The sequence below is a fragment of the Rhipicephalus microplus genome, chromosome 4 (assembly GCF_043290135.1).
Source record: "Rhipicephalus microplus isolate Deutch F79 chromosome 4, USDA_Rmic, whole genome shotgun sequence".
In the NCBI taxonomy this organism is placed as follows: Eukaryota; Metazoa; Arthropoda; class Arachnida; order Ixodida; family Ixodidae; genus Rhipicephalus; species Rhipicephalus microplus.
The window spans coordinates 154,425,074-154,438,719 of record NC_134703.1 but is presented as its reverse complement, the minus strand read 5'-3'; the positions used below and the strand labels follow the sequence as shown (position 1 = coordinate 154,438,719).

Below are 13,646 nucleotides of genomic sequence, written 5' to 3'. Positions count from 1 at the left end.
CACAACGATCGGCTGCGGGGCTGACGGATCTTGTTGACATTGAGTAGCCTGGTCAGTCATCGTGGTAGCTGCAATGCGCCGTCCGCTGCGAAGATCCAGCTCGTTGGGCTGTATAGCGAGTGGTACCCCGCACCTTCCACCAATGATGTTACGGGGAATAAAGTATACACTGATGAACAAATGTGTACTGGCGAATATACTGGTGAGCTAATGCGTACGACGCTGCTGCAGTCCGAGCACGTTCCCGTTCAGCACTTCGTCGTCGTCATCCTCAGGCATCTACTTAGCCCGTGACAATATTGGGAGTCAGTATCTGTATGGTGTGTTCACTTTACAAACTGATTCGGCACTTGAAGGGATGGACAGTGCGTCAAGTGACCTCACAGCTGCAGTTCTGTTCATCCGGGTCTTGCCATCGTGGCTCGCGGGTGTCTAATCCCCAAATGCTTTCACATCGGTATTCTGGTGGTAGATCACTTCAGCTTTGGTGGAAAAACTTGCAGTGTGTGGAAGCCCGCATACTTTTTCTTCTGCTCGAGCCATACTGCAATGCCTAAGGCTGACCTCAGTTCTTCGCTTGTTGGCCCTTTGTTCAGTTTATTTCTGGCACCTCAGCGTCAGCCAGACTTTTGAATATATACCGCTTTTAATGCGTGTTGATTGGTGTGTTGTAGAATAGCGGCAAAGTTGTCGCTTTAGTTATTGCGCAATGCGGGTTTCAATTACAGGTAAAGTAATGCTGTCCCCGAAACTGAATGTTTTGGTATACGGCCACTGCTTCAACTCTTTATCTTAAGCCAAGACGTAAACCAAGAAGTGAAAACACAATGTGCAGCAGTGAAATGTACACACCTCTTACGTTTTGTTCGCAGTAAAAGGAGGCCCTGCTTATCTTTTGCAAGAGGGGCCCTCCAACAAGAGAGAAGCTAGGTCAATATTCAGCAGCTTTGCGTAGAGCCGATTGTTCATCCCACCTCGTGTTTCCTAGTACAACTCCGTTTTCACTCACAATTCAGTCATCATCAAAGCTCGAGAAGGTGAGCGTTGTTTTCTAGCCACCTCCACATTGTTCAATACTCCCAAACTGATGTGTGGGTGCTTAGCACTGAAGTTGTAATTTACTGTAAACTGAATTCCTGGTGCTATAATTTGCTATAACCTAATTTGTCGTGTGAAGAAACTTGTAGGTGGTTGCTTGAATTATTCTTTCGCCTCTAGAACAAATCTGTCTGCGGGCCGCCAGATGTGTGGTTAGTCGGCCTGACTTGCTCTATGTATACGCTTGGTCAAAGTGTGCAGCAGCACATTCTGTTCACGTATGTTCTGGTTGCGTACTGAATGCGTATGAGAACACGCATTTAAACGTTGATCTATGAAAACGAAACTACTTAGTAATTACTCGTTTGACAATTACCATTTGTCGTGTCTGTTTTATGTGACAGAAGGAAAGTGTTGAAAATCAGGGGCTCGTTTTTCTTCGTTAAATACAACGCTAATGATAACTAAAAGACTTGCTAGTTCACATTAGCTTCAAGTAACAAAAAGACCAAGCCATCGTCTTCATCGAATTGGCTAAACACGCTTACTCATTCTGACGTTGACAGCCGCTATTCGTCTCGATCAGTGGTTTACGAAGTATGGACCCTGCGACAAATTTTCCCACATTCAACGCACTAAACGTTCTGGCGCAGCTAGGTAGTCAAATAAAGCATCACAAAAGAAGTCAAATTTGGATGCAGACTCCGGTTTGCATTCAGCTACTACAATGGGTGCTTAGTCAGCCCATTACCCTAAGAAACAATTCACTTCGTTGGAAAGGAAAGCTTGGATGGGTTTCCATATGCGGTCGCCCGCACAGCCGGTGCCTTTAGCATAAAACTGTGATGCCAAAGGGTTTCTCTGCAGAGTTAGCAGGATTTATCTTGTGCTGTGTGGCAATAAAAAAACTCTTTTATTTGCTTTGTTCATCGCATAACACATTCAAAGGTCTATGGTTTGTAAGTACGTTGTGAGCGCGGTAGCTATGATTATACGTTACAAGCCAGCAGTGTAAACCCACTTAAGTTCGAAGTGTAAATCAAGTCTTGCTCCCCCATACGTTATCTGCTTGAAATAACAGCTGTGCGAACCTTCTTGCGGCACATAAGATTACGTATTTGTTATGTGCACTAAGACAAACAGGACATTTGGCGCAGAATGCACAACCTTTTTCTGTCATAGGTGGTTTTTGCCAAGAGTAAACCGGTGAAGTTAGTGCCATTCATGACATTCAGATTGGTTGGATATTTTTCTTACGAAGAAGTTTGCTGCATTGGCGGGAGCAGCTTCCTTTTTTATGTTAACCCAACTTAACGAAAGCCACCGCTTAGAAGTCGCTCTTATTACGCTAATAAGGGGCGTTTCCCAGTTGAATTTATGATTCAGAGGTACCTGAACGGTGCGGGTTCTTGCGTGATCTTGCAGTGCAGCTTTGGTATTCATGGCATATAATAACCCCCCCCCCTCACACACTTTCTCGAGGTATGTCACGGTCAAGAAGTTTACCATGACACGTTTATTTGCCCATGAATCTTCATGTTAAAATTCTCTAACGAGAAAATACCGTCCGCGCAGCTTTATATTCATGTTAGTATTACGTGGAATTACTGTACTGTGTTCATATAACCAACAAAGTGAAGGAACGCACATCTTATAATGCGTAGGTTGATAGGTCATAATGAAAGTACTTGCGAAAAATTCTCTTACCTCGTTGCATAATGGCGCAGCCTTCATAGTGGTCCCAATAAATCATCTGGTAGTTATCAACTTCATCTAAAGCAAGTAAAATAAATCGTTGAAACCAGTAGGCAATGTATGTAGACTCCATCTAACATCTCAGGAAATCAACTTTTCTTCAGCGCGTCCTGGCGGCTGGCACTAAAATTTCATTGACGTCATCATTTTCCTTAACTGAAGCTTTTCGAAAAGGTTCAAACTTCTAATTGAAGCCTTTCAATTAGAAGTGTAAGCCAAAAGCACAGTATACGAGCCTTTATTACTTTGAGCCCATCAACCTACTTCTGTTACGTCCCAAGTTCTTACCTGCGACTCGCCAACCGACCGGTGAATGGTTGCATTACCATGGCAGATAACACGCACGTAAAACTTTCTATGGCTGCACAGCGTTTCGAGGACGATAATCTCTCTAGAGATAACTAACGCGGCCATTTCTGCCTGCCTGCCTGCGTGCCCTGCCCTGTCCTGCCCTGCCCTGCCCGGCACTGCCCTGCCCTGCCCTGCCCTGCCCTGCCCTGCCCTGCCCGGCCCTGCCCGGCCCTGCCCGGCCCTGCCCGGCCCTGCCCGGCCCTGCCCGGCCCTGCCCGGCCCTGCCCTGCCCTGCCCGGCTCTGCCCGGCTTTGCCCGGCCCTGCCCGGCCCTGCCCGGCCCTGCCCGGCCCTGCCCGGCCCTGCCCGGCCCTGCCCGGCCCTGCCCGGCCCTGCCCGGCTCTGCCCTGCCTGCCTGCCTGCCTGCCTGCCTGCCTGCCTGCCTGCCTGCCTGCCTGCCCAGTAATTTAGCCCCCCTGGCGAAAGTTCCTGCCCATGCTCACCACCTATACCCGTATCTATCTGGTAGCTGCGTTCATACTTGTCAATATTACCTATTAAAAGGCAAACAAAACGCATAGTTGAGGCGCAGCATCTATACGTAAGTATCAGGGACTGTGTTTTTTTTTGTTAGAAAATGCATAGACATTTATTTCTAAAGGCAGCATTGTAGATAGTACTGTGCTGACCATGTCACGCTAAGAACGAAAAAGCGGGTGTTTCCTACGCTTCACTTGGATGACACGGTGCGGCCACCTACCAGTAGCTCTCATTCTAAAACTAACCTTTCTTTCTTCACCTTACTGCCAGATTGCACCATATTTCTCGCAGCACTCGCCGACTTTCTCGCGCATAACTTCAAATGAATGTTTCATTTCCTCTCTCCAGACAAAAGACTACCGTCTTTCGGGGCCCTTGCGGGAAAGCACGCCGATAAGTGGCCAATTTTTTCCCCGTTAGCATATGTTACATTCATGCTCTATTTGGTGCTTCAATAACCAAGGCTTTCGTACACGTATCGCATGATGTGCAAACATAGCTTACACGTGGACCACAGTTTCAATCTAGGTCCTCTTGTCTTATTTTTTTTCGGGTATATATAACCTCTCAGCGTTTCCTCTTCCCTGAAAAAACAACAAAAACAAAAAGTCGACAAAAGCTTGTATTAACAAAGGGAAAAGTGATATGGTAGGTATTATTTTCCTAATAAAAGTTACTCTTTCATTGAGTGTAACCTAAAGAACAAATTACCCGGTTAATTAGGTGTTAAGTCCAACGACCCATAACACCAGGGAAATATTCGCAAGTACTACTTATTTCTAGTGCGAAAATGTCTCATAGTGGTAAAGCCATCACATGAAAAAAGCATTTCCTATATATAATACAGAAAATTCGCTTGCCAACGTAGCAATGAAAACTTCGGCAGATTCCAGTCATTCAAGGAGCCCGCGTCATGCGAAGGACTATACTCGGGGACAACTTTTCGTGGCAATGAAAGGAAGGTTACGTAGGCGGAGCTACAGCTCCTGTACTTCTCGGCGAAGTAGTCCGCTTCGACTCGCGTTTCGTCTGTGGGCCGCGTTCATGTAACCCCACTGCACACAATTTGATACGCCTGGTTACACAGCCATTTGTAAGCGAAATTCGACACAATCTTCTTCGGCGAGTCGTCGAAATAGCTAGAGGGCGAGGCGCGCTCAACTAAAAATGAAGACGCCATTTGTACTGTGAGGTGCACGTTAAGCGTGCCACGTTTTCAGACGTGCGAAAACGAGTAGTGATTCTTCAGAAAGCAACAACGAATTATGGTATCACCTTGGCGCGTGCACCATTTCTTTTTAAACAGCATCTAGTAAAGAATAACGTTGTTCTTCTTTACTTCTTTTACGCAGAAAACACGGATGAATTCATGGCACTACATTAAAGAGCGGTGGCACATGCCCACTTTGGCCATGTAGCCTTCCCTTCATTGCCACAGTATCAAACTCTGAAGCACTTCTTAGCGAGCAATTGCCATTTTGACCAATCCCAACTCAATGGGCCAGTGCGTTGATGGACCACATTTTGAAATTTAAAAATAAGCGATGGCTGGATGCTCCCACGCACATATAGACGCATGGATGGACAGATGTACCGATGGACGGGCGGATGGATGAGCAGATGCATGGATGGCCCGACGGACAGAGTATACGGTCTATCCTTCGACTACATGTGTGCTACGAACGCTTTATGAAAGGTATATGTAGCGCCTGTTTTTCTGTCCACTGTGACAAATATTTGATTTCTTTGCTAAGCTGAGTAGTACATTTCATTCTTCACACAATAAATAAAATTGTTGCGCAATCGTTGGAATAAAACGTATGCCCTACTTTAAAGACAACAACCCTGGTGTCGAATGGACTCTACAACTCTTATTACGAGGAAAAGTGCGCGAGAAAAAGCGTTCAAGAAAGGCACGTGCGCAAGCGCAAATCATTGGGGTGAAGGTTAGTGAGAATAATAAATAAATAAATAAATAAATAAATAAATAAATAAATAAATAAATAAATAAATAAATATACATAACAGCACAAAGCAACACATGATTATTCATAGATGGACACACAGATAGCTTGTCTCAAGGTTGTGCAATATAACTGACGGCGCTGCAACGCACGTGTCGCCATATTTATGAATGAAAAAGCCTCTTTTGAGCGAAATGTTTGAGCGTCATGTACATAGGCTCCGGTACACCTTAAAAAATGCCACAATGTGAAAATTTCGGGGTCTGACAAAAATAAATCACTGAATGATCACATAGCTGTTGTGGGACGTGATTTGATTGATATGTAGGGTTTAACATCCCAAAACCACCATATGATTATGAGAGACGCCGTAGCGAAGGGCTGTGGAAATTTCGACCACCTGGGGTTCTTTAACGTGCACCCGTATTTGAGCACACGGGCCTACAACATTTCCGCCTCCATCGAAAATGCAGCCGCCGCAGCCAGGATTCGATCCCGTTACCTGCGGGTCAGCGGTCGAATACTTTAGCAACTAGACCACCGCGGCGGGCAGTTATGGGACGTGAAACACAACCACTCTTACCATAACAAAACAAAAAAAATCCTGTGATAATTCTTTGCACGCTGAGCAATTTGTTTGTTTGATGCAGATACTCGCCGCATTTGTGATTGCTTGAATGTCGGCGCGAGATAGAAGATGACCGAGTTTTCAGAGGTACTGTGTGTTCTAATAGCTTGATGATGAAACAGGTTCAGATATAAACAACATGATATTTTCCGTATGAGAAAACGTTGCGTACAAATAGCCATTTTCACAATAAACAAACCAGTGCTAATGGTTTACTTCATGATCACTGCAAGTTCTTGTTTAGCTTTCAATCTCCATGCTAAGTTCTGCAAAGACACCACCCATGTTGTTCCTAGACGACAAAGAAATCATAACGCAAAAAAAGGCTTCTCTCTTTTTTGTTAAATCAGGTGAGAGAAGGCCTGGATACACGAAATGGGGGTCACTGGTTCATGCTTATCACCAGCCTTCATTTTAGAACACCAATTACTTTTTGCTTCAGATTCTTCAATTCTTTCGAGAAGCCTGAGGGTAATTGATCCTCCAGTTGCATCGTGTTGCTGTCTGTGTTAGAGGAAAGTGCGCTCTAAGCTTGAAAGATAGGACGGTGCCAGAACGTATAAAGAACGTTTCTTCACTAGTAAGCATGGGGGAATGCGCTTTGCTAGACCATCGGTTATGTTGCCCAAGCTTGAGATAGAGTATCTAACCGCTAATCTGTATATGTTTTTGTGCTCCTTCGTATGAATTCTTTATACAATACAAAGAGAAGCAACCATCACTTTCTTGCCTGCACCAGTGCGCATGCCTTCATAGTTATTGATGTTTTTAGATGCGGAGCATCTTATACTCGCGCCTTGTAGTGCGCCGTCCGCACCGCTTCTCGAACATTCGACAGCTGACGCGCGCGCATGCGCCGTCGCGCCGTCGCCCACTCTTCCACCATCTGTGCATCCCTTCCTCCTCTACACACCGCGCGCGCTTCACTCCTCCACCATCTGTGCACCCTTCCTTCTCTACACACCGCGTTCGACATCTACAATTCTCCTGATTCTCCAGTGGACGCGCATGTGGCGTCGCGCTTCGAGAACATTCAACAGCTGACAGTGCATGCGCCGTCGTGCTGTATATATACTCAAGGTCGGCGCTCGCTCGCTCAGTTGCCGCTCGTCGGTTGGTTTGTACGGCGCGTCGACGTCCAAGGTCGCGGTGAAATGAATTCCAACGAATCCACAAACACAATGATCGACGTCCCTTCGACCAGCGCCGCCCTTTCGCATACGTGTGTACGTGTTCACTCATTTAACACCCCCTCCTACAACCACGTTAACCAATTTAGCCATCGACCCAAGTAAGTCGCAATTTAACACCCCATTTCACAACCACGTTAACCAATTTAGCCATCGACCCAAGTAAGTCGCACTTTAACACCCCGTTAACCAATTATATGGTCCGCATCCTCCTCAGTGTTCCCCCGAGGGAAGCTGCGGGCAATTTTTATTCAGTTTTTGTTAATAGACTACAAAAAAGCACAGCGCCCAGTTAAGTGGGGAGCTTTCAACTCATTGCTGCTCATTGTGCCGAAATTGTTCCAACAGAGAAGAATAGATGTCTGCAGCCTCGTACCACAATACGCCTCTTGTTTCTGTGATTGGTGTGGTATGGTATGTTACATTGGTCATCAGAAGTTGTATGCATTGCATAGAGGTAGGTGACTTTATGAGTTGCATATGTACATAAGTATGATTGACATCGCTGTAAGAGGATTTGGTGCAACATGAAAGTGAAACGTGTCCTAGCCCAAGTACTTGAATGTATAATAAATCTTAAATACAAAATTTACCACAATGCCAAATATTGTTTGGCAGCTCCAGAATCGCTTGATGTTGACGCACCCACATCCACACCTGGTGCATATCTCCATCCCGGCGACAAACCTTAACCAGCATGTCGCTAACCTCTCCGCCTTTATTTTTTTTCTCGTTTCTCTTCTCCTGCTAGTGTTCGCTAAGATATCGACACCTAGCCTTAACGTGCCTTAAATGTCTTCCAACACTATCCAAGCTCAAAGACAAGAGAATGGTTTCCTTTGCGTCTCCATCACGCTTCCCACAAGTTGGTCAACACAGATTTTTCATCTCCATCAATTTTTCCAAAATAAAACATTTCCTCCAATGGCGCAAAAACGCGTAAAAACAAAAAGCTTAAATCAGATGACAGTGCAAAATACTTGAGTGAAATAAGGCCCAATTTTCGTGCGACTGCCCACAAAAGCTTACAATGTACCGGACAATTGGCATCTGGTATCCCTTTCATATATATTTATTTAAAGGGTTTCTTTCCCCATGAGGTAACGTGAATGGAGCGCTAGATTGCCAAATAATAGAAAACGCTAGGACAGAGTAACGCGCTCGTTCTTTATTTTTTCAGAGGCCATTGAGAGAAGCTTAAAAGAAGAGAATCGGGTGGCAAAAGTTACCATCATCGCACTGTTGGAAAATGCTGGCTTCAACATCGTTTTACAGGGGAACGGCGCACGGGGGTGACGAGAAGTTATAAAATTGTGATGCCATAAAAATGCTTATATGTATTCTACACTATTTGTAACGGGGATGTTGTAGCTGTGCTAGAGATGCCCGAGGGACATAAGTGTATTTTTGGTAGAAAGAAAAAAGCGCACAGCCTTAACTGGTTCTTCATTAACGTAGAGAAAATACAAGCTTTAACTTGATTATTCATAGCTTCCTAATAAGAGGCTGAAGACAAAACGTCAGCTTCAATTTTTCATTCCTATAGTTCTTTTTTTATTATGTATTTACCAGGGGGTGGCCAGATAGCTGACGTGCAGTCTGACTCGTACTAAAATAATACACTTAGATTTTGTTGATGTACGTCCGGAGAACTGCTTGAAGTGTTACGATAAAAAATATTCCGTTTATATGGAAGAAGCAATGGTAATGGTGGCTATATGACAGAAAGAAGAATTATGGGCTTAAACCATGTGACTAGAACTATGTGATATAAGTGGCTAGAACAGATTGTATGTTTAGAGGGAGGAACAGTGTGCTGGCTACTTTTATCTTACTGCAACATTCACTGTGACTCATGGACGTGCCGTGTGCTACCAGTGTGGTGCTCAAGGACACATTGACTGGTTTCGCCGCATGCAACGTCACCCACGCCCGACATTCCAGAGCGTTCCACACAGCTTCAATTTTGAGGCCAACGGACTGATCACCACTGCCAGTCTTGAGATCCATATTCATAGAAGAACGTGTGCTGAAGTACATTCGTAGTGACTCGCCTGCGTCTTTGTGAAGCTTGGCACCTCCAACTAAGCATCAGCGATGATCATCGTGTCCGCAACTGCAGTGGCACCTTCCAACTGCCCTAACGCTAAATCACCCAGGGTGGCTTATGGAGTGAGGCGTTCGACATACGTGCTTGAGAAGAGGCATACCTCAACCAGTTTAGATGCTTCGCAATATTGTCTAGCACTTGTTTATTATGTTGTCATGCGGCTTTGTAAGAGAGGGGTGAAACTATTCCCGCAATGAGTTTAGTTATGCTTCAGAAAGTTGATGAGTTGATTCACAGTTAGTGTATCATTGTGTCTGCCCGTGTACAGCCAAGGCATTCAAGGCAAAGTTCGCACCCTTTGCCCATTGCACCCGTACTTTCCTCCTTGGCACTAAACTTTTGCAAGAGTGCCATGTGACTATTGACTTTACAAACAGTGATGTTAAGTCATGTACACTCGTACAGCTCCCTCACTCTCTCACTGTAAGGGAGACAACCTCATCACTATTAAAAAAGCTCTTCTAACGCCATGGTTTTGAACCGGAGTGTGGTTCGTAGGAAGCTCACTCGTGTTCCAACTAACGTGACGTTGTGACTGAACTGTTGCATTGAGCTAGTGCGAATAGACAATTACTACTGAAGCTTTAAGCGCCGAAATTGCGATGTGATTACGAGACATGCCACATTGAAGGACTCCAGAAAGTTAGACCACGTGGTGCTCTCTAACATCCCTACTGAAAAAAAAAAACGTCCATCATAGGAGTGCTGGATTCGACCATCCACCATTTTGGTGGATTATGGTGCTGGAAAAATTGGTGGCACATGGTGGATGATGGAGGGCTGGCGATTCTGGGGCATGAAACGGCGTCAGAATCACCGTGACATGCTGCCACTAAAGATAAAAATAATAATTGCATAGAAAACGATGCAGAAAGCACTCGTTAATAAAGCGTGGCCACGAGGATTCGAACGAGCAACCTTCGGATTTCCAACGGAACATGCTAACCACTACGCCATGCTGACTTGAGAAGTCTCCTGTTAAATAATCGCCAGTGATCTTACGAACTGACTGTTAACTTCAGTTTTGTGTGTCGCTTACTTCAGGTAGACGAGACCTGCACCTGCTACTAAAACTGGCACATTCATTAAACACAAACAAATGCTGCCTATAGGACGATTTACACTGCAATAATGGCAACAGCGCTATGTTTTTCTTATAATTCACAACCACAAGAAAAAAAAACCAAGTAGGCTGAGGAGCAGGTGCAGTTTACCGGCGGTTACTGGTAAGTTTACTATCTGTTTTTCGCTTGTACTAAAGGGCGACATCTGCTCGGGCTTTATGACGCCTCTAGGCTCATTTCATAGAAGCGCCCACACAAGTGATTCAGTAATGCGATGTTTTTCGCGAAACGTACAGCGCAGTCTTACCAGCACACTGCTGTAGCTCTATGGTTAACAACTACTTAACGGCTTGGCCAAAATTAATGCAGTGCGCCAGAAACATTATGCTATCATATTGGTTTAGTAAGCATTCTCGCATAGGAGCCAGAGAAGTGCAGGCAAGTGCGATCGGCGGCTGTCAGTGACGGGAGGCGTACATTTGGTGGAAGTTCTGGCACCACGTCACACTGATGTTTGTCGCTTCTTGCGTGGACACTTTGTAATATAAAAAATGTTTTATTTAGGTTAAATGATGCCTCTTCTGTGCTGCATTGTGATTCTTACTCGTCAAAATTGTGTATTCTGAAGCCTAGAAGGGGAGATAACACTTGTACGGGCTCGGTTGGTAGGCCTATTCTTTGATGGAAATCATGGTGGTAGAAAAGAAGGGTGAAAGGTAAATTCGCTGGGACTCGTCTCAACGTATGTTGAAGGTAGAAGTTTCTGCATTTTAGCGTCGAAAGCACATTGTTAACTTAAAATTACGGCTCAAGTAATTGGGTTTGCAAGAAATGCCAGAGCTACGTTTCTAGCGTGGTGACATCATGTGACCACTGTATTCTAGTCTACCATAGAAAGGGTAATTGCGAACTGGAGCTCATTGATTTCTCGACAACTGCGAGGTGATGTAACAAATTTACTGTCGCTGTTCACAGTGACAACTCTAGTCTTCTAAACATCACAACAAAGCACCACATCGCGCATGTCAAACTGATATATACGTGCACGAAATGTAAACATTCACGGCCAGTTCTATGCTGCACAAATATTGAAGCATTGTTGACCCCACAGTAAAGAAAAAAACGTGCTAAACAGCGTAATCAGCGGCGTTGGTTTTTTTCGAGCATACACATATTTCTCTGCGTATTCGAGAGTGAAACACGACGAATAATTAAGTGATGTCACATACTACCATTTGCTTTTTCATCATGCCACCATCATCCACCAAGCATCTATCATGCCTAGGTCATCCAGCTTGGCAACCAAACCATCCACCAAACACGTTTTTGATCGCCATCATCAGCCGGAATTTCCCACTGTCGCCACTTTTTTTTCCCACTCTAGCCATCATTATCCGGTATTTTCCGCTCACATCTCCATTGGCTCGCCACCACCACCACCATCTGCCACCACTTTTTCCCTCTCGCCATCATCAGCCATTATGACCACTACAGCTTCCACCGTATCCACTATCATTTCCATCATATGCAGTATTATTTCCACCACATCCACAAACGATACCAGCACCACCAATCTCGTATAGGAATGCACTGATAGCGCAAAATACACGAGCCTCTAGCATTTCGCCGACGTCAAAACGTGGCATACGTGGCTGGACTCGAACCCACTACCTTTCGGGTCAGCAGCCGACCTCCACAACCTTCATTTCACCAAGTAATACGAACAATGGTGTAGAAAAGCACTTTTATACTACTCTGTGCAGTTTCGCTTAACAATGGGAAAATTGCAATATGGGTACTGAACTGATCATCTAAGTCTATAGTGCTCCCGATATACGCAACTTACGCTGTTTGAAAAAGCAATGTCTTTTTCACTAAGATAGCAGGCGCCCTACAGCATAAGGTAAATAAATAGATAGAGCTCAGTGTCGTGGATACAGCTCAAAAGCGGTCGATGCAAACGTCCCTGCTTCCGGTGCGGTAAGCCAGGTTGTCTACTGCAGTGGCAGTTAAGGCCTCGCAGCTGGCAGGTGTGAGCCTGGAGCGCCCCGACAAGCCCTAACTAAGTGATTGAGCTTCAGCTCTGTGGCTGGGGCAACGCAGAAGGAGTATGTTGTTGGGGAGGCTCTGCACCGAATGTCCCTGCAGCCCGGATGGCAAGAGAGAAGGTGGTAAAAGCAATGTGGTACCTGCAATACAGCTTTTAGAGATGCTACCAAGATGGACGCACTGATGACAATGTGCATTATGAAGTTTTAAAGATGGCAAGCAAGTCTCTTCCCTCGGCGAAGCGGCCATGTTTATTTACTCTGCTAAAATATTTGCTTTAGCCAGAAGTCACGCCTAGCTATGGTTCAAAGCAGTGGATACAACATCGGCACTGTATCTGCGCCTCTCCTCTCAAAGCAGCTTTATCGGCGTGGGTTGCCGCGGCACAAAATTTCTTCTACGTGAGTTAGGAAGCGGTAAACGACTAGCGTTATTGAACAGTCATAATGTCCATAGACAGAGTTTGTCATTTTGGTAAAAAAAAGGGGGTCGTAAAGTTTTTATTTCACTAACGAGATCTACATTTTATATGCATGGTGCTTTAGTGACAGTTTCAAGGACGAGACCCAGAAACAGGCCCAAATGCCAATGTTGTAATTAGTAACAAAAACTAACAGATATTCTCATGCCAGAAAAACTATAGAAGATGTTTTCGAGGTAATTTTAATTTATATGTGAAGAAAGAAAAAGTGGACAAAATGACAACTTCTCACTGGCAGGATCCAAACCTGCGACAATCAAAGAACGCGTCCGATGCTCTACCACAGAGCTATGGTGGTGGTCTTTACTCGTCTGTTTTATAGAATATATACGTGCGCTTAAACGTGGTAGCATAATTCAGGACCACGTGTTGCCATCTCGGCAAGTGTGAAACACGCTTGATACCTGTTTTGCGTCACGTGTACATATATAAGAAGCAATCTCATTAAAAGATGGCAGCTGCCCAGTAAACCCCAGCAAACCACCTCAAGGATTTTAGTCTAGAATGACGAGACCCTCGCTAATATAGAAGAAAGTG

The 13,646-nt window shown here is 44.9% G+C and overlaps 1 protein-coding gene across 1 annotated transcript in view; it reads right to left on the bottom strand.

Annotated features, from left to right (window-relative positions):
- The window catches only part of LOC119171488 (uncharacterized), a 58,830-nt gene that overhangs the window by 31,303 nt on the left and 13,881 nt on the right, over window positions 1-13,646 (bottom strand). The window contains exons 3-4 of the mRNA XM_075893781.1: window positions 4,128-4,207; window positions 2,746-2,811 (exon numbers count right to left, since the gene is read on the bottom strand). Coding sequence (XP_075749896.1) covers window positions 2,746-2,811; window positions 4,128-4,207 — 146 coding nt within the window. The remainder of the gene's footprint in view (window positions 1-2,745; window positions 2,812-4,127; window positions 4,208-13,646) is intronic.